Genomic DNA, 20,923 nt, shown 5'->3' with positions numbered 1-20,923 from the left:
GATATTGAACAAAATACAGAACCTTATTCAAATCAGGCGACGGTCACGTGGACGGCATCAACTATAACTGATGATACTACACCATTGTCTAGACTTGTTATACAAGTAATATACAATCCAGCGTTGGCGACTCCAACTGTATTTTTTATTGGAACTACCGAAGTTCGTTATGTTGCTACTGATGAAGATTCAGAAGTTGGTTTATGCTCTTTTATGGTCACTGTCAATGGTGAGTGTTGTATTTATTTCTGCACTTTGAACACCATATTCCCAAGTTTAACATTGATACAATACCTTGTAGTGTGCCGTGGATTGTTAAATTTAGTGAACAAATGTTTGCTACACTGCACACCTACCCTGGACTACTGGATACACAATACTTATTCATTCATATATAAAGTTAATAATACGATCAGGTATACAAAGAACCATAAAGATAGAAAGAATAATGAGTAAGAGTCACAAATACATTTTTATAAGTGCGATGGTACAAATAATTTCACGAGGTGAAAGATGAAATTCCATTTTCACGAGGCGTGAAGTGAAAATTGAATTTTATATTTCACCTAAAAAAGACATTATTTGGACTAATACATGAATACATTATTTGTATACCTACATGTCAACAACCGAAAGGAATGCAATATGATACGCGCTGTGTAGATGCAATTACGTCAAAGCTCGCAAGTAAAATACACCTTGTTTTAAGCATCGTGTGAACGCTCATCGGAAGTAACGTGCGCGTAAAACTTTACGTTTGATGTAACTTTCTTCAGAGGTAAGGTCGTCTGAACCTAACTATTTATTCATGCCAAAGTCAAGAAAAACAACTGGCGGCGGAAAGGAGGATTTTGGCAGTTGGCCATGACATTTTTGTACACGAACAGATTTTTTTTTGTACAAACGAAGCTGGATAAAGACACGATCAGTGAAATTACTAATATACTACTTCTTTTGAATATCCTTTCATTTTTCAGATACATGTAGTGAATTCCAGTGTGTATCGGGTAAAACACCATGTGTTCCAGATAACTCTACATGTGATGAGAACATTGACTGTATAGATGGAGCAGATGAATCAATGTGCTTAGGTTTAAAACCATGGAACTTTGCTTCAATCAGTAAGTTTACAATAATCCTTAGAAAATGTAAAATTAGTTTAGTTCATATCCACTTATTACTTATACTAAGTTACAGTGTAGAGTACTTAGTTCACAACTGGGAAACGTTAATTTGCCGAATAAGTTTTACCTGCTAAGTTTCAGTTTGTGTACTATTTCTACAGTTTACAAATTTACTTCAAGTTTCAGCTGGTGAAAATAACATCATACTGACATTGGATCGTGAATACGGAGCAATATACGCAGGACGGTTAACCAACGGGACGTCTGAATTACAAACTTACTATTTCAACAGTACATATGGATTTTCTGGAATCGACTATGATCCAGTTTTACAAGAAATTTATTTAACAGATGTTGATAATGGACAGATACTAAAGACGCCCCTTAGCGGAGAAAGCTTAACTGTTGTTGTCAGTGAAAACATAACATGTAGGCCTAAGTATACCATATTTAATTGGAAGTAAATTTAATAATTTAAACTTTCACCAGAAATGAGTGAAGAGCAACATTATCATAAGAAACCCGATTTTTTTGTTTCAGATCCAGAGGGAGTTGCTATTGACCACGTATCAAGAACTATTTTTTGGACTGACTCAGCAACCGATAGCATTGAATCTGTGCAAATGGATGGAAGTAATCGCAAGACTATACTTACAGGCATTAATCCAAGAGCAATAGTTGTGCTTCCATCAAACAGGTAACTATAATGCTCAGCTTTATTGCTTCGTGTATAATTCCAGAAATAACACTAGGTCTTACAAACGTGTTGGTGTGTGTGATACGTGAATGAACGACCGTGAACAAATTATCTAGTCTGATACGCACAAACAAACTCATTCGAGTCGTGACTTTGGAATTGTTGTTTGCCTGACATTTTCAAAATATAAATGTAATTTATGAGAACCTACCAGCTCTATTTTTCAAAATGTTCTTAGCTCAGCCCCAATCATGGTAGGGCTGGTCTTGGAGACTTATATTTCGTTTCGTATTTCAAAGTATAAGTGCAATTTCTGGAGACCTAACAGCTCTATTTTTCAAAATGTTCTTAGCTCAGACCAAACCATGACAGGATGAGACTTAAGTATAATAATAATAATAAGTCCAATTTCCGGGGACCTAGCAGCTCTATTTTTCAAACTTTTCTCAGGTCATCCCCAAGAAGAGAGACGGTCAGGGGGAAAGTTCCGCATTTACAATTTTCACGCAGACAGCAACCAGCTTACTCCTCTGAAGTGGTAGCACATTACAGCAAGAGGGACAGTACTGTTTTTATTTAGGCCATATCAAAATGTGACATTTGTTTGTCCCCTTCCTACCAACGAACAACTGGACATATGTGCATAATTATTATTTATAATAATGTAGGACCAGTGAGCTGAAAGATTGGTTTAGCTGTAGAACTAGAAATAATTTACAATTATTTTAGTGATTGGAATGGATGACAATGGATGATGTTTTCGTTACTGAAGTAAACGTGCTACTAAAATTCCGAACGTAGGCAAGCAGTAAACAATATCGTGATAGTTGCACAAGGAATAAATAATGTTGGTTGATCCTTATTAATAACTAAAAAAGAAGGTCTTATGCTATAGAGTTGAAATATTCTGTATATTTTCTCTAGAACAGTATTTTGGTCTGAGGGTAGTTACGTTGATCGAAGTACATACGAGGGTCAAGATAGACTAGTGCTAGTAAACGAATTACTTGGATATTTTAATGGTCTATCATTGGATGAGCAAGGTACAGTATTTTATATCAAAGAAAGTTTTGAAAATATCGTGAAGGCCCGTTTAATGAACGACGATAAATGTAAATAAATGTCGTTTGTTTTATATATATAGTCCTAGCATTTAAACGTGACTTAATTCTTAAAAGATTCGGCGGAGGAAGAATGAAGGAGGCCTACATCACCTCCGACTACCTCTAAAAACAAGTCAAGATCATGGAAAGATTAACAATCCATATAATACTTTATCAAAAGCCATCCCATTCAATACAGGTTCCTGTGACTAATGTTATTAGTTCACTGTTGTAATTTATATAAACATTCACATTTTTACAGTGAAATACGGTTACAGTAGATCAATGTTATAATCGTGACGATTCTTACTCCAATCGATACAAAGATGCACTGTCAAGAAACACTTAACACATTGAATAATAATAATAATAATAATTGACCCACAAGAGAAAAAAAACAGTTGAGAACCTACAGATTTTCACACGCCACTGATGTCGCATTAGTCCGTATGCTTAATTTTAATGTTTTGTTGACCAATTTGAAGTTCATTATGACTAGTAAACAAGTATGCATATATATATATATATATAAAACTGTTTTCTTAATGTTGTATTTTAAGGTGGTTGGCTGTATTATAGCACTGCTTTTTTGGGTAATCATGGATCCGGTATTTATAGAAGTGATTACTGGGGTAATTTTTGGCAGATTGTTTATGAATCACCCGTTGGTAGATTCTTTGACGTGTTTTACTATCAAGGCTTCATTTATTATACGGATTTGGACGAAGAAGACGTGAAGATAGTTGCAGCAACCCAAAACGCTAATACACCAACACCAGTCACTACAAAGTTATTTCAACAAACTTCATCGAAAGCTGCAGGGGTTATCATTATACCTTACAAAGGTTTGTCATCATATTTTTTTGTTTAATAAATAATTTCATTCGTAATCTTGATTTTTTAATTTCAGTCAGTGTAGTGTTTTCAATTATATACTTTATTAATATTAGTAATGTATCAATACCAACAACACTTTCAACGAATGAAATTATTTTCACAACAACATACCTCCTAGGCTAGCAATGCGAAAAATCGCTAGGCAACTGAAACTGATGTAGGATACCTCTGTTTTTCCCCACCGTTTCCACGTACTTCTTTTAATTAAATCAAAATCATACAAACGATCTGAAGCTAATTGAAGTAATTTTTTGGTCAAAATAAGTATATCTATATCTGTTTTGACCAATGGCACCAGAGTTACTACTTGAGTCATTGATGACAAGATCATATTATCTTTAAAGTCGATCACGTTATTCCGAATCATTTTTATAATCCTAGTCCTGAATCATTATACAAAGTATATTTTTATTTAAGACACTGAGTATCCTGTTGTAACTTGCCCGAGTGACATCATCACCAACTCTAATAATGGCACCACTGCTCTAGTGGCATACACCGCAACGTCAACTGACAACGTTGGTATTGCTTCTGAAAGTTTTAATATTCCTTCTGGGTCGATCTTTGAGTTTGGTGAAACTACTGTAAATTTTACGGCGTTAGATTCATCTGGCAACCAAGGAACATGTTCATTTACTGTTAAAGTCGATAACGGTAGGTTATACTTTAGTTTTACAAAGTATCATAGGAATGTTCGGTAAAGTGGGGATTTTGTACGGATTAATCAGGTGTACACAATGTTTAGCATGGTTAGGCTGATGCTATATTAGTTTTAGACTGTACTAGCCTTCCCAATCTGATTAACAACTAGACCTAGGTTGGTACATATGATTTTCAAAACTTAATGGATACACTGTAACTATAACGTGATTGACAGTAAATTATCTATTTAATAGGCACGAATGCTCAGAATGTAACTGATTGTCTATGTCGCCGTCGGAACTCGTCTACAAAGTACAATTGAATAGAAGGAAGCGACAAATATGTGGTAGAAGAGAATGAGACTGACGAGTTCCTAGTTCAACTGGACAGATAGAGAAGGAGATTATCAAGTTTAGAATTTAGTTCCATAGTCGCTATTATTAATTTTATTAATTTACAAAGTTAGCTATTATCGCTAAAATAGAATCTTTTTTTTTCTTTGTAATGTATTATACCATAGGGACAATTGTCTGAAATAAAAGTTGAATTGAATTTAATTGAATAAACGGATGCCAACTAATAAGGTATTCAATGAACCAATTAACTTTATTCAACAAAAGCTATTTAGAATAAAACTATAATTCTATCAATATTTATTAAGTGTAGTTTCCAAATAAATTATATTTATTATTATTATTATTATTATTATTATTATTATTATTATTATTATTATTATTATTATTATTATTATTATTATTATTATTATTATTATTATTATTATTATTATTATTATTATTATTATTATTATTATTATTATTATTATTATTATTATTATTATTATTATTATTATTATTATTATTATTATTATTATTATTATTATTATTATTATTATTATTATTATTATTATTATGATTATTATTATTATTATTATTATTATTATTATTATTATTATTATTATTATTATTATTATTATTATTATTATTATTATTATTATTATTATTATTATTATTATTAAGAAAACTTAACATCTAAATTAGTTAAACCAACACAGACTAATTAAATAATACAACATTACATCATTATTGAGGAGCTCCGGTGACTTATAACATCGTTAAGCACAGATATCTTCCCAATACACTCTACAGTGTTCAGTATCATAATGTATATTATAACACACCTGAACTTTTCTTGTCATTTGACTGGACGATAGTGGGTCACGTGGTGTTTCTTCTTGCACATGAAAGAAAGCTCCTAAGTTAGCTTCAGATCGTTTGTATGATCGCTTGTGATTGGTCAATTCACTTGAGTTGCGCCTACGTCATTGAGAACCAAGCTTTAACAAATCATGTAAGTATAATGTTAGTATATCAAAAATAAATACACAGAATTAGTTTACTTTTATTTTGTTATATATTATTGAACATTCAAAGCGTCCAAGTGTTTATGTGCAATGCAAGCTGATCTGAGACTATACGCGAGATTAAAGAGAGGCAGATGTAATTATCAAATGGCAAATCTATCTCTAAATATCTTCAGTGCCTTCAATTTAAGGCACTTCTTTCGTACGAATAATAAAAATACGCTATATTCTCTATATTATTTTAAAATACTCTATAGCAGCAACGCAGAAAATATGAATTGGTTGATACGTTTATTTCCGAGATCTTATTCAAGTTCACAATTATTCATCTTACTCGCATAAAATAAGCTAACCACTATAGATTAGTCAATCATCAAACCAATGAAAATTACCATGTCATCACACGTGACAGAGCAATAAGAGAAGAGAGAAAAATATTGAAATATCGTACATGGATAAAGTGATCGTCGATGCATATGTCCATGTATTATGTTTTTTAAAAGAAATTTAAATATGTACAATACAAATCTACCAATTCCGAAATTACAATGCTCGGATTAAAAATTGAACCATGTATAGTATTTTATATATTATTTCCTGTTCTAAACGCCATAGGGAGTGGCATATATCAAAGGGTGTTGATTTAAAACGATTATTCATCATCGAATTAATTTACCTTTGATAAGTAGGCCTATTTGTAATCATGGTGGATTTGATACATTACATTATGTTAAGTCTAACTATAGGCAATGTTTATACAGGTAAGATTCTTCTTATTCGTTTTGCCATATTCATTTTATCGGTATTGTGACGTTTTCATTCACAGAATAAGCACTCGGGTTTGTTTTTCAGCTCCCCCTGTGTGGTATTGCCCATCAGAGATCCAACAAAATACAGAACCTGGTTCGAAAAACGCAATTGTCAAGTGGGCGGTACCAATCGTAAGTGATGATACTACACCGGTAGCAAGGCTTGTTACACAAGTATTATACAATCCTGCGTTAGCGACTCCAAATGTATTTTTAATAGGATCTACAGAGGTTCGTTATACTGCTACTGATGAAGATACAGAAGTTGGTTCATGTTCTTTTATGGTCACTGTCATTGGTGAGTATATACAGTTTTTAACACACATTGAACACCATATTATTCCCCAGTTCAACATTGGTATAATAAGTCATGGTTGGCCGTATGTAAATGTGCCGTGGATTGTTACTTTTAGTGACCGAATGGTTGAGGTTTTTATTTCATCATATCAATTTCATTCTTCAGCTACATGCAGTGAATTCGAGTGTGTCTCGGGTACAATACCATGTGTTCCAGATAATTCTACGTGTGATGAGAACATTGACTGTATAGATGGTGCAGATGAATCAATGTGCTTAGGTTTACAACCATGGAACTTTGCTTCAATCAGTAAGTTTACAATTATTGGTTTCTTAAAAAACAGATAGCGTGGAAAAGTTTATGCTGACCATGTAGTATAGTAATCCAGGGACTGATACTTTATACTACTTACACTTTAGAGTAATTAGTTCACAACCAGAGAACGTTACTTTACTGGGTAAGTTACAGTTTAGTGCGCCTAGTTCATAACCAGAACGTTACTTTACAAACTAAGCCCTACCCGCTAAGTTACAGTTTGTTTGCTATTTTTACTACAATTTCTAAGGTTTTTTACTTTTACATTTTTAAGTTTCAGCTGGAGAAAATGACATAATACTGACATTAGATCGTGAATACGGAGCAATATACGGAGGAAGGTTAAGCAACGGGACGTCTGAATTACAAACTTACTATTTCAACAGTACATATGGATTTTCTGGAATCGACTATGATCCGGTTTTACAAGAAATTTATTTGACAGATGTTGATAACGGACAAATACTAAAGACGCCCCTTAGCGGAGAAAGCTTAACTGTTGTTGTCAATGAAAATAACAATACATGTATGTTATTTTAATAAACACACAAAAGTGTAATTTATCATTAGTTACGGAATGAAGATAATGCTCTATTGGTTTTCATTTTATACAATTCTAATCGCCCACAAAGAGTGTGTGTTGGAAAATCCAAGTCGAAACCTGTTTCCTAGATTAAAACTCTGTTCAGCAGGGTCAATTTTGTATCTGTTTTCAAGCTATATTCTTCCTATCTCTGAGATTGTATATACGTTCAACCTGATTACACTCAAATACATGCTTTCTTTAAGCCCATGGCCCATGGTAACTGTATCTCTCAAAAACTGCTCTAGTGTCAAGACACTTTTTAAAGCTTCCAATAGGCCTACCTTGAAAGTCTTCACATACCCCATGAAATGCTCATGTGGTGTTACATGTCATCTCTTAGGTCGGCGATATTCTTCTACTTGTTGAACCCAGATTTACACGTTCCTTTGGTCTTTTTCTGTTGCAGCTCCTGTCTTTGGAAAGTTACCCCTTCACATTCGCAAATCTACTATCACATTTTTATGTTGTTGGCAATAAATAATTGTTTGTTTTAAATTGTCTTGTTAGATGCTCACATAAGTGAGAACACCTACGAGTTATATGTACCCGATGTAAGCATTCCTGGCAAACGTAATGCAGTTATGTGGGGTTTGTCAAGATTACGGTAGTTTTTAGGTTTACGGATTAGTTTCCTTTTTCATATGAGCACTTTGGTGGATAATGTATGTGCGTTAACAAATCTTATTTGAGTATTATAGAATTAGTATTATAACAAACGTGATTTTCAGGTCCAGAGGGAATCGCTATTGATGAAATATCTAGAACTATATTTTGGACTGACTCAGCAAACGATAGCATTGAATCTGTGCAAATGGATGGAAGTGAACGCAAAACTATATTTACAGGCATTAACAATCCAAGAGGAATTGCTGTGCTCACGTCAAACAGGTAACTAACACAACACAACATAGATTTATATCTCTACTGCATTGTATTTAAATAAATAAATAAATACAGAAAGAAATAACAATACTATTGTTAGTATTGTTAGTAATTGCATCCAGTCGTTTTAACTTGTATTTATTTAACTTTTTTATTGATACGTGAATAAACGAATTAATAAATTCATATATTCGTGACTTTTGAGGGTTTCACAATAATTAGAAATATCCAATTCAACAATTCACGCATACCGTGACGTGTACAAGTGAGGTTTTTTCACCGTTGCAAAGTTGAAATCACTTCACATACTGTATTCAATTGGAAACGGATACATGTTTTTTGTTACGTTTAGAACCATTTTTAGACGATTTCGTCATGCCGCTGTTTCAATACTAACTCATTTGTATTATTGACACTGAGAACCTTTAAAGTTGACCTATTGGGTGAAGAGATATTTTGAGTACTGTACTTTTCGTTAATTAGCAATAATATTTTCTATAGAACATTGTTTTGGTTTGATGACAGTTCTATTGAAAGAAGTACTTACGAGGGTCAAGATAGGCAAACGGTAACAATGCGAGAAGATATTAATGGTCTGTCATTGGATGTGCAAGGTACGGTAGATCAAGACAATTTGGTGAACATAAAAAGAAAAAAGGAACTTAGAATGAAACATTTGTAAATCCATATTATAAACCATCCAATTTTTCTATTTTATACGTTTCTATGATTTTGTTTAAATTATAGGCATTCAAACATTGTCCTGGTTTGAAATACTGTTAGGCCTACATCTAGACCCATTCTTTTTATTTCATTTATTTGGCACATCAATATATAATAAATATAAATACATTAAACATTAAAATACATCAATAAAAACAAATAAGGCGGTATTTATGAAGTTATAAGGGATTCACGCACAATCGTTAAAAAAGGCAACTTAGTTGAAATGTTTTCAATTTAATTTTAAAATTGAATTTGCCCATCTTTATCTTAGGTTTATAACTGTGTATCATTTAATAATTTTGTATTTTAAAGGTGATTGGCTGTATTATGCTGCCGTTGAACATTATTTTCATGATACCACGATTTATAGAAGTGATTACTGGGGTAATTTTAGGAAGTATGTTACTAGCATACCTTCTGAAAGAGTACTTGACGTGTTCTATTATAAAAGCTTTATTTATTATACGGATTGGGACGGAGATGACGTAAAGAAAGTTACAACCGGTAACGTTAACGGTTTCAAAATACACACACCAGTCACTACAAATGTATTTCAACGAACTTTATCTCAAGCAGCAGGGGTTACAATTATATCTTTCAAAGGTTTTTCATTCATGTTCTTTTGTTAATTATAAATAGGGCCTAAAACCCATACATAACACACTAAAGTGTATTATAGGCCTAGGCCTAGGTTTGTTGTGAATATTATTATAATAAATTGTACATTTTCATAACAATTGTGGGTAGGGAAAAATGTTTCAAATTGTTGAATTACTACTCGATGTTATGGTCCCTATCTAAGTATTTCAAACCCTATTTTAATTCTACTAATCCTAGTAAATTATTATAATAACATATTGTCTGGCAATTAAACAAATAATCAATGATTTATTCAAGACACTGAAAATCCTGTTGTAACTTGCTCGAGTGACATTGTCACAAACTCAAATGGGAATACTGCTCTAGTGACATCTACAGCAACATCAACTGACAACGTTGGTATTGCTTCTGAAAGTTTTAATATTCCTTCTGGATCAATCTTTGAATCTGGTGAAACTACTGTGATTTTTACGGCGTTGGATTCATCTGGTAATCAAGGAAACTGTTCGTTTACTGTCACAGTTGAAGGTAGGTTTCCGCACTCGTAGGTATACCCTTCAGTGGTGAACGTTTAAGCCTTTGTTTGATGACGATGCGTCGTAGCAAATGTGGAAATTGTGTGGACATTTTATATTACTAACAGATGATGATTTCAACATTGGTCCTTGGTACCCGAGTCATATTTTGTGAAAAAACTCTAAAAGTCTAAATAATATTTAGAATTTTATTCTAGTCAATCTACTAGAATTTTTTAGAAGATTACTTTTATGAATCGTTATACAAAATGAATTTCATTTAAGACACCGAGAATCCTGTTGTAACTTGTCCGAGTAACATCACCACCAACTCAACCGATGGTGGCACCACAACTGCTGGAGTGACATACAACGCAACCGCAACTGACAACGTTGGTATTGCTTCTGAAAGTTTTAATATTCCTTCTGGATCAATCTTTGAATCTGGTGAAACTACTGTGATTTTTACGGCGTTGGATTCATCTGGCAATCAGGGAACCTGTTCGTTCACTGTCACAGTTGAAGGTAGGTTTCCAGACTCGTAAGGTAGACTACTATACTCTTTAGTGGTGAACGTTTGTTTGATTGTAAATGTGGAAATTGTGTGGAATCAAAAGCTCTTCGTCTGTACTGTATATAATTTCTAAACTTTGTTTTACAGAACCCATCTGTGCTAAGAAATGCAGTAATGGTGGAACATGTATGGTAAACAATGGCGTAGAAGAATGCCAATGTGCGACGGACTTTAAGGGTGATAACTGTGAAAACAAAGAATGTACGTAATTCAATTAAATGTTTCAAAAAAATGTATAAAAATATAACCTATATTTTGATGTCCCTTCATTGACAATCCAGTAAGGCATTAATGATTCTTTCAAGGGACGTGCATGGCTTTTGTTACACTGCAAGGCCAAGACGAATACGCTTTTAAAATTCATCGTCTGTTACATGTCCTAGAATATGGAGCAAACTTCCAGAAGAAATTAGACAATGTTCTACAGTATCAGACTTTAGCTCACCAAACATGTTATCTTGAAGTACTAACATAAGTTTATGTGTTTTGGTTGAATTATTACTACTTTCTATGTATTTCAGTATATATGTTACTTGTGTTAATTTTTTAGTAAGATTACTCCTTGCAAATGTTTTAACCTACCGAAAAATATTTTTTCATCCAGTTCTTTCTTTCTGGCAACATTTAAAACGCTACTTGTTTAATTTCCTCTACACTCGTGTGGTGTTCATAACTTGGGGTCAAAGATCAAAAGAGGATTAGTATAGTACAAATTACAGAAAATTGATAAAAGACTACTCCTCCCCACAAATGACATACTAGTAAAGTTTTGTCTTTCGCACATGTGTATTGTTATGATAGTAGTGTATGAGAAAGAGTTTATATGGTGTTCAAAGATGTTGGATCAATTTCGATTTCAATTTTTCGATGGGTAAAGATATTTTCAATTTCATATACAACGTCATAATTTGAATGATAAATTATCGTATTTTACAGCTTCATCAAGTTCAATAGAGATTGCAATAGGATTGTTCTTTGCCGGCATTGTTATTGGACTGTTGGTTTCTGCTGGAGTCGTATTTAAACACAAATGGTCTACAAAGGTGCGTAAGAGCCCGTTCGGACGTAGCAATTTACACGTGTAATGGTTGCGTGTGGTGTAAATAATTGAGATAAACTTTCAGCAAGATAATGAACAATTTAAATTGCTAGTTTATCTCAAAATTTACACCACACGCGACCATTACACGTCTAAATTGTTACGTACGAACGGGCTTAAAGAAAGAAGAGGACGGAAATAAATTTCAAACATTATACAGAAAGGAAATTCTGCTATAAAAACACTACTATTTTTTTTCAGCAGTAGGTAGTTAACTGATCTTACCATATCTCGTGGTTCCTGAGAAAATGCAAACAAAAAATGTTGAGTATTTTTTATACAGCGCGAAAATTGAATGTGACTAACCGATACATAGTACCTTCATTTTGTCTTATTTGTGCTTCGAGATTCCAAGGTTCTAAAAAACTATGATTGTTCAGCTGGAGCGACGTGCACGCAATGAAGATTAACATCATGAAGTAGTAATTCATTTATTTAATTTTTTTTTTTATAATTCACAGAAGAAATCGGCCGAAAACGGATTTACTGATTCAAGCAATCCCGATGTAAGTTGTTAACTTTACAAAAACTATATTATATCCTATGCACACCATGTCATCCCTTTCTAAAATAAATCCATCCCTTTCGGATTCCGATTCTGTTGGTGAACCATTCTTCGCTCACTTTATCATTTACTGTATCCTTATTCTAATGATATTAATAATTATTTAACCATTTCTTCGGATCCTCATTAAGTGCAAGATCACATCCACACTTAGGTATCGTGTTATTAAAACGTTCTAATTGGCTGGGTTTTTTTTCAGGCACACACGGACACTGGGGAACTGCATGAATACATGGCAACCATACAGCCAGTTGGCATAGACAACAATGATACTCTGTATATGACTGTAGAAGACACGGTTGAAGAAGAAACAAAGGAAAGGGAAACTGTGTACATTAATGTAAATAAGTCGAAAAAGAAATGAACGTAATTCTGTAAAAGAATTATAATTGTACTATTGTTTTTATTTTTAGCATAAAGCGGTTTTGGGCAATCTTTTTTCATTCATTCATTCATTCAAGTTAACATTTATTTCTTTCAAATCAAAATAACAATAAAAAACATTTCTTTCAATTTACAAATAATTAATGAAATTAAAACAGACTGGAAAAGAAAGAAGTGGTAATAAATTTGTTTAAGTTTATAAGTGGCGAAGTTTCAAAAAGTAAAATCAAAAGGAAAAACCAATAGAAACTTGTGTTGTAAACAATAACTTGGCATACGTTTTATATTATAACTTTTCTACATATACAGTTTTAAAGCTACGTTTCGTCGTCGTTGTTACAGTATATCTCTTCTTTTTATGTTACATGTTTTCAGCTTAGGCAGCATAATACTCAGCAGATTATATTCCGGTGTTTTAAATTTGAATTTGGGAGTATTACAAAATTCTGAGACAAATATGTATTTTCATGTTTATCCTGGATAGATGGGTCACTGAAATCCGAAAATGACGAATTTTTGTTTGCTCGATGGCCAACAATTAGGGAATACGATGAGGATTATCATTGAACTTTGATTAATGAGAATGTGATTGTTTTTCATATTAAATTCATGATCGTCATAATATTCTTATTCAGGTGCACAGTACAAACTAAAATTATAACTATAATTGATGTAGTTTTATTAAAATTTTGTTTTAGAATTTAGGTTATCAATTAGAAAATAGTTAATGCATTTTCATTTAATTGTAGTTATCTGTATATTATATTTAACTTCTCTTTACAGATATTAACTAGCTATAGTAGTAGGTTTCACGACATGTAAAAATTGTTATTTCACGGGAACTCAATCAAAATACATTTTGTCTTTCTTCTGTCTTTGCAAAAGGTTAGATGATTCAGGGAGATGTATCTCTCTGCCTGATTTAACAGTAGTAGTCCTACAGTATACTGGATTTTACCCGTCACCTACATGTCTAAAATGTAGGCCCGAAGTCCGGAAAGATTTGACTTCGGTATATTCGTAGACTATCAATGTTGTTGACTATTGTGTTGATATTTGTGTTAAAATTATAATGTTACTGTTACTGTTTTATTAAGAATTATATAATTGCACTTATACTGTACTAATAATTGTATTCTTAACCAACTGACGTCACTAAAACACATGGCCTCACTAAAAACAGGTTAAATTAACAGAAGGAAATACAAATGTGATAGCACCAAACATTTAAAAAAAAATTATATTATAAAAATGTTATATATAATTGAGTACTTCGATGACGATCAGCATTAACTTTTTAAAATAAGGGTATTTAAATTGTCAGTACATATGGCAACAACAACAGTAGTTGTATTTTGGAAAGATGCACAATAGAGAGAGTTATTAGAAAATTTTATAAGAGGATATCAGCACTTAGGTCTACATAACAACGATGTGCCAAGCTCTCCAAAATAACAAAATACAGAGTACAGTATATACAATTGTGAAATTAAGATTCACAAGTTAAAATATATGCGTTTTTTAGTACAATAAAAAAGATAAAAACAATATAGTCGTCTTACAACACTCGACTAAGACAATTATCCGTAAGAGGGGGTTATAAACAATAGTTGTATATACCACAGTAAGGCAAATGCTCTGACAATCGTTTGCGCCAATTATCCAGTCGTCATAGAGAGCGCCCTTTCGATCACAGTGAATAAAATTGTTATTTTATTCATTTTTATTTCAACATTATTGAGTGTGGTCCATCCAGCTAAAACTGATCATCAGGGACTTCACAAAAATACAATATGACAAGACATAAACATGCAACAATTAAACATTAAAATTAATAGAATTTATAAAGTTTAACAAAATAAAATAATGCACAGAATGATAAGAATCAAAAGGGAAATCAATTAAAACATTGAATTAAATTAAATTGGCCATCTCAGAGAGAAAAGACAGGAAATAGGAAGTAACTAAACAAGGAGAAGATGGTTCTTGAGCAACAATTTGAAAGAAGAGTAAGATGAAGCAAGACGGGCATCTAAAGGAAGAGAAATAATCAAAATTGAAGCATTGAAGCTAAAAGACTGTTTGAAAAGTTCCAAGTAAAATCTGGGTATAAGAAGAGATCACTGTCTGCATGCATGAATCAAGACCCATGCCAATATCATTAACTACTGATCATGTTTATTCGACCATTTGATCCAGTTTTAATCTTTTTTCCCCTTATTCAATTTCACAATTATTCATCAAAATAGTTACTTGCATTATAATGACTACTAATCAAAGTTAAATAATTGTAGCGGTGCTCATTGTCACTTTATACGTGAGAGAGCATGGAGAGAGTACAAATATTCAGGAAACACTGTATCGTACAAAGTGATCATCCATGCATATATATATATAATATTTGGTAACTTTCAAGCAAATTAAATATGTACAATATAATTTTAAATAAACAACGAAATTACAATGCTCGGATGACAAGGACACAAACCATGTCTATTTGTATATTATTTCCTGTTCTCAACGTCAGATTGGTTTGAAGCTCATAATACAACATAGGGCCTATTTATCATTTTTGGAGCGCCTTTTATCTTTAATAATTAGTTTGTCATCAGGAAGAAAATGAACGTAAACATGCTGTTACATTACATTATGTTAACCCTAACTATAAGTAATGTGTATACAGGTAAGATATTGAACTCGTTTCAAAAGATAAAATCTCATATTTTATTAGCGGCGGACGATTGTGCAAACATGTACGGGAAACGTTTCCCCTCGTTAGTGTGAAGCTTTTTAAAATGGTGCATATATTTATACAAACTTCGACCGGTATTCAATTACGTTAATGCTTTGTTTTTAAAATTATCCAAACATCTGAATAGCTGCTGACAGCGTATTATAAATAATAAAAAGTGCTGTGTTTTAGTTGTGTAGATTGTTTATTTATAGCTCTGTCTATCAAACTAGTTTGAAAAAAGTGTGATGTGCCCAAATATGGTAGTGATATGCTTAAATATGGTAGTGATATGAAAGCATGTCCATATATCGGCACATCACATTTTTTCACATAAAGTTTGATAGTGTAGACAGAGTTTAAGCCAGTTAATATGTAGTTCTTTTAGTTTGAGTTGATAAGGTGTATTTGCAAAATCCCGAAGCAGCTTTTATCAGATTGCTGATGACACGTTTCTGAATTTTGCAAATGTTGGAAAGTTATAAGCTTCTTCTTATTCGTTCAGCCATATTTCTTATCGGTATCTACGTTTTCAATGACAACAAAATAAACATCATTTTTTGTTCAGCCCCTCCTGTATGGTCAAATTGCCCGTCAGATATCGAACAAAATACAGAACCTAATTCAAATCAGGCGACGGTCACGTGGACGGCACCAACTGTAAGTGATGATACTACACCATTGTCAGGACTTTCATTCAAGAAATATACAATCCTGCGTTGGCGACTCCAAGTGTATTTTTAATTGGAACTACTGAAGTTCGTTATACTGCTACTGATGGAGATACAGAAGTTGGCTCGTGTATTTTTAATGTCACTATCATCGGTGAGTATAATAATAATGCTAATAATTTATGTCATTTCAACACTATAGTAATTCGGGTGGTGTTTTAGAATGAATTAAAGAAGCCTTGCGTGTTATACTTAGATACATCGTATAATTGTATATACTGCTTCCGCCTGGAGAAAGACCCGGAACTTGACAATCATGGGCCAATATTATAAAGAAACTCGTACCATTTACAAAAATACTAAATGATTAAATTTAAAATGCTTATATAATTTATTTTTCCAGTACCATGCAGTGATTTCCAGTGTGTTCCGGGTACGATGCCATGTGTTTCAGATAGTTCTACGTGTGATGGGAATATTGACTGTATAGATGGAGCAGATGAATCAATGTGCTTAGGTTTAAAACCATGGAACTTTGCTTCACTCAGTAAGTTTACCATGTTTACACTCTATAAACTCTAGGCATACAAATCTATTTAAAGAACACCAAGAAAAGTGTATGTTAACTACAGTTTAGATAATTACTTCAGTTCACATCGTAGCCTAAGCTGATTAAGTTACCGATACAGCTTAGAGTAACTAAATACTTGAGATGTTTCTAATGAATAACTCGCTAAGTTACTGTGTCTGCTGCCCTTGATATTTAATGTCTAAATGTTACAAATTGTATCTAAGTTTCAGCAGGCGAAAATGACATCATACTGGCATTTGAATACGGAGCAATATACGGAGGGCGATTAAGCAACGGGATGTCTGAATTGCAAACTTACTATTTCAACAGTACATTTGAATTTTCTGGAATTGACTACGATCCAGTTTTACAAGAAATTTATATAACAGACGTTGCGAACGGACAGATACTAAAGACGCCTCTAAGCGGAGAAAGTTTTACTGTTGTTGTCAGTGAAATAAATAGTAAGTTCTAGTTCTTTAGTATAAATCACATTCTCCAAATTAAGTGAAACGTAACATTAATATATGAATATACATGATGATTATTTTACTATTTCAGATCCATGGAGTATTAGTATCGCAATTGACCATATATCTAGAACCATTTTTTGGGCGGGTGGTTATGACATTGAGTCTATGCAAATTGATGGAAGTGATCGTAAAACTATAATTACACAGATTAGTTCCGGAACCAGCATTGCTGTACTCACGTCAAACAGGTAACAACAATACTTGATTGATATCTTCGTGTAATTTCAATAATACCCAAAACAACAAAATAATTATGCTCTATACTGCAGTGCTAAATACATCCTGTTATATAAACCTGTCTACTTATTTATATCCACTTTTATACAACCAATTTTTTCTCAACGTAAAAAGCTGAAATTCATTGCTTGCCTTCAATTCAATCCAAATATATTCCAACCTAAGAAGTCTAAGTTCTGGTCAAGAAGGGCACAAAGGCATTGATTGTAACCATGTAATGGAAAACAAAATTAGCATAGTACGATGAGGGACCTCTATACAAAACAAAGCAGAGGACAGATATGTATAAACAAGGCCAACAGCCATTAAGTCGCGTGCTACAATGCATAGTGATACCGGACCGACAGACAGACCGACAGACCGACAGACAGACCGACCGACCGACCGACATAGTGAACTATAGAGTCGCGTCCACGCGACTAAAAACATACAAACAAAAAACCGATAATTTTTTATATTAAAATAATTCCCTTTTTTAAATATTTTTGAAAAGTCTTAGTGGTGGAATTTAAATTTGTAAATACCTATCCTTCAAATAAGCAAGATTTATTCAATTGGAAACGGGTCAAATTATGTTTTGTTATATTTTAATATTGTGTATTTTTTAGTACAGTTATTCGCTATGTTGTGTATATTAGTCTACTCTACTGCATTTGTAATCCTGGCATTGAAACTTCAAATTGAACCATTATAAGTTGACACAACATTGAACTGGACCTTTCTAGTACTGTATTTCTTGATATATAGGCCTATGTGATCAATGGTTTATATTAATATTTTTATAGAACATTATTTTGGTCTGGTGACAGTTCTATTGAACGAGGTACTTACGAGGGTCGAGATAAGCAGCGGATACTGGACCGATTGTATGGGGTTGATAGTATATCATTAGATGTGGAAGGTATAACCGATATGTTTCTTAAAGGATTTTGACAGATGCATGTACAGTAGACCTACGGATGATACATCCATATTCTGGTTATTTCAGTAGGCCAACAGTGGCACTAAATTAAAACCAATATAATAATAAATTTGAATTTTATAATTAGATAGTGACAGCATATGGTTTTTCCAAATGTGGCATACAACGTCTATGGTTGTCGATGCTAAAATATAACCACACAAAATTATACAGGCTTCGTTTGGGAATATCTCGTTTACAATAATTCAGTTTCAGTTTTATTATCCATTTTACAAATAATATAGACAAAACTCCAAACAAATAACAGTAACACCAAAATAAAGTGCAGATGCTCGAAGGAACTTCGCCGGAAAAAAATAAATATAACTATAATAGGCTGCATAGGCAATTGTTTTGAATTGATGATGTTCGGTAAAAGCTCATGTACAATTTCATCATAATTTCAATAACGACCTAAGCAAAAAAAGCATCTTCACAACTTTTTATTTTAATTAGGTGGTTGGCTGTATATTGTTAGTGACGTTTTGTATGATGATGGCAAATCCATAATTTATAGAACCGATTACTGGGGAAACTCAATGCAGAATGTTCATAAAACTGAACCGAATATATTCAACGTGTTTTATTATCAAGACTTCATTTATTATACGAGTTGGGGAAAGGATAACATAAAGAAAGTTAAAGCAACCATAAACGCAAATATATCCACATCAGTCACAACAAAGGTATTTCAGGACATTGAACTGAATTACTCACAAACTGGAGTTATCATTATATCTTACAAAGGTGTGTCATTATTATTATTATGTTCATTCCATTCGTAATCGTGTGTATTTGTTATTTATGTGTGTATTGTAATGTAATTAATGTAGGCCTAAATAATAAATATTGTTAAGCACTATTGGAAAACAACTTGACATTTTCCCTACGACAATTGTTTTGAAAAATACCATTCATATTCTCATCATACTTGCCGGTGTACAGTAATCAAGGCGATAAAGGGGTTTTCCGTGGCTGCATGCGGCATGATCAGTTTCACGCCCCTTACAGACAACGCGCGGAGAATATGTACATAGTACAGTACTGTTGGTATCAGACATAAGGTGAAAGGACTGTTACGTCGAGTTCCTATCTTGGCAAGGCGAGCTCATCAGGGTCCTGTTGTTATATTGCATTGGTGTATCCACATGAGATATCTGTGTACCATCAAAGACCAGTACGGTAACGACTACAAAATGTCATAATCCGAGATTAGCATGCATGTTCCTCAGAAATGAATGGTTGTCTGGAAGATTTTATATTACCAACAGATGATGGTAAAACCAATCGACCAGTAACCCATTGGATAGAACTAAAAGCAACATTATGTTCATTAGATAACACTACAGTAACATATATAATTCCACAGACACTTTCAAGAAAATATAGCGTCATAAAATGATATTGATAGTAATACATTTCTAGGAACCGTTTGAAGTAATCTTTAAGTTTGTTTGTTTTTCTACGGTAACCGTGTTCAAATTTTCATACCGTGTTCCATTTTTACCATTGGTCATTGGTACCCGAGTCATATTTGGTAAAAACTCTAAAAGTCTAAATAATATTTAGAATTTAATTCTAGTCAATCTACTAGAATTTTTTCTTGTATAAAATAGAAGATAACTTTCATGAATCGTTATGCAAAATGAATTTCATTTAAGATACCGAGAATCCTGTTGTAACTTGTCCGAGTGATGACATCATCACCAACTCGACCGATGACACCACAACTGCTGTAGTGACATACAACGCAACGTCAACTGACAACGTTGGTATTGCTTCTGAAAGTTTTAATATTCCTTCTGGATCAATCTTTGAATCTGGTGAAACTACTGTGATTTTTACGGCGTTGGATTCATCTGGTAATCAAGGAACCTGTTCGTTTACTGTCACAGTTGAAGGTAGGTTTCCAGACTCGTAAGGTAGACTACTATACTCTTCAGTGGTGAACGTTTGTTTGATTGTAAATGTGGAAATTGTGTGGAATCAAAAGCTCTTCGTCTGTACTGTATATAATTTATAAACTTTGTTTTACAGAACCCA

At 32.9% G+C, this 20,923-nt stretch overlaps 1 protein-coding gene and 1 long non-coding RNA gene across 2 annotated transcripts in view; both read left to right on the top strand.

Moving 5' to 3' along the window:
• Positions 1–16,651: 16,651 nt before the first annotated feature.
• Positions 16,652–17,410, top strand: LOC144840427 (uncharacterized). Its single transcript, XR_013611913.1, has 3 exons — positions 16,652–16,732; positions 16,982–17,125; positions 17,374–17,410. It is a non-coding gene; the product is annotated as an uncharacterized LOC144840427 (long non-coding RNA).
• A 3-nt stretch (positions 17,411–17,413) lies between these two features.
• The window catches only part of LOC144840393 (uncharacterized), a 41,871-nt gene continuing 38,361 nt past the window's right edge, over positions 17,414–20,923 (top strand). The window contains exons 1-5 of the mRNA XM_078696199.1: positions 17,414–17,613; positions 17,711–17,870; positions 18,705–18,820; positions 19,337–19,627; positions 20,542–20,781. Of these exons, the coding sequence (XP_078552325.1) occupies positions 17,448–17,613; positions 17,711–17,870; positions 18,705–18,820; positions 19,337–19,627; positions 20,542–20,781 (973 nt within the window). The 5' untranslated portion in view covers positions 17,414–17,447. The remainder of the gene's footprint in view (positions 17,614–17,710; positions 17,871–18,704; positions 18,821–19,336; positions 19,628–20,541; positions 20,782–20,923) is intronic.

Source organism: Antedon bifida, chromosome 4, assembly GCF_963402885.1.
Source record: "Antedon bifida chromosome 4, ecAntBifi1.1, whole genome shotgun sequence".
NCBI classification, from domain to species: domain Eukaryota; kingdom Metazoa; phylum Echinodermata; class Crinoidea; order Comatulida; family Antedonidae; genus Antedon; species Antedon bifida.
This window is presented reverse-complemented; position numbering and strand designations above follow the sequence as displayed.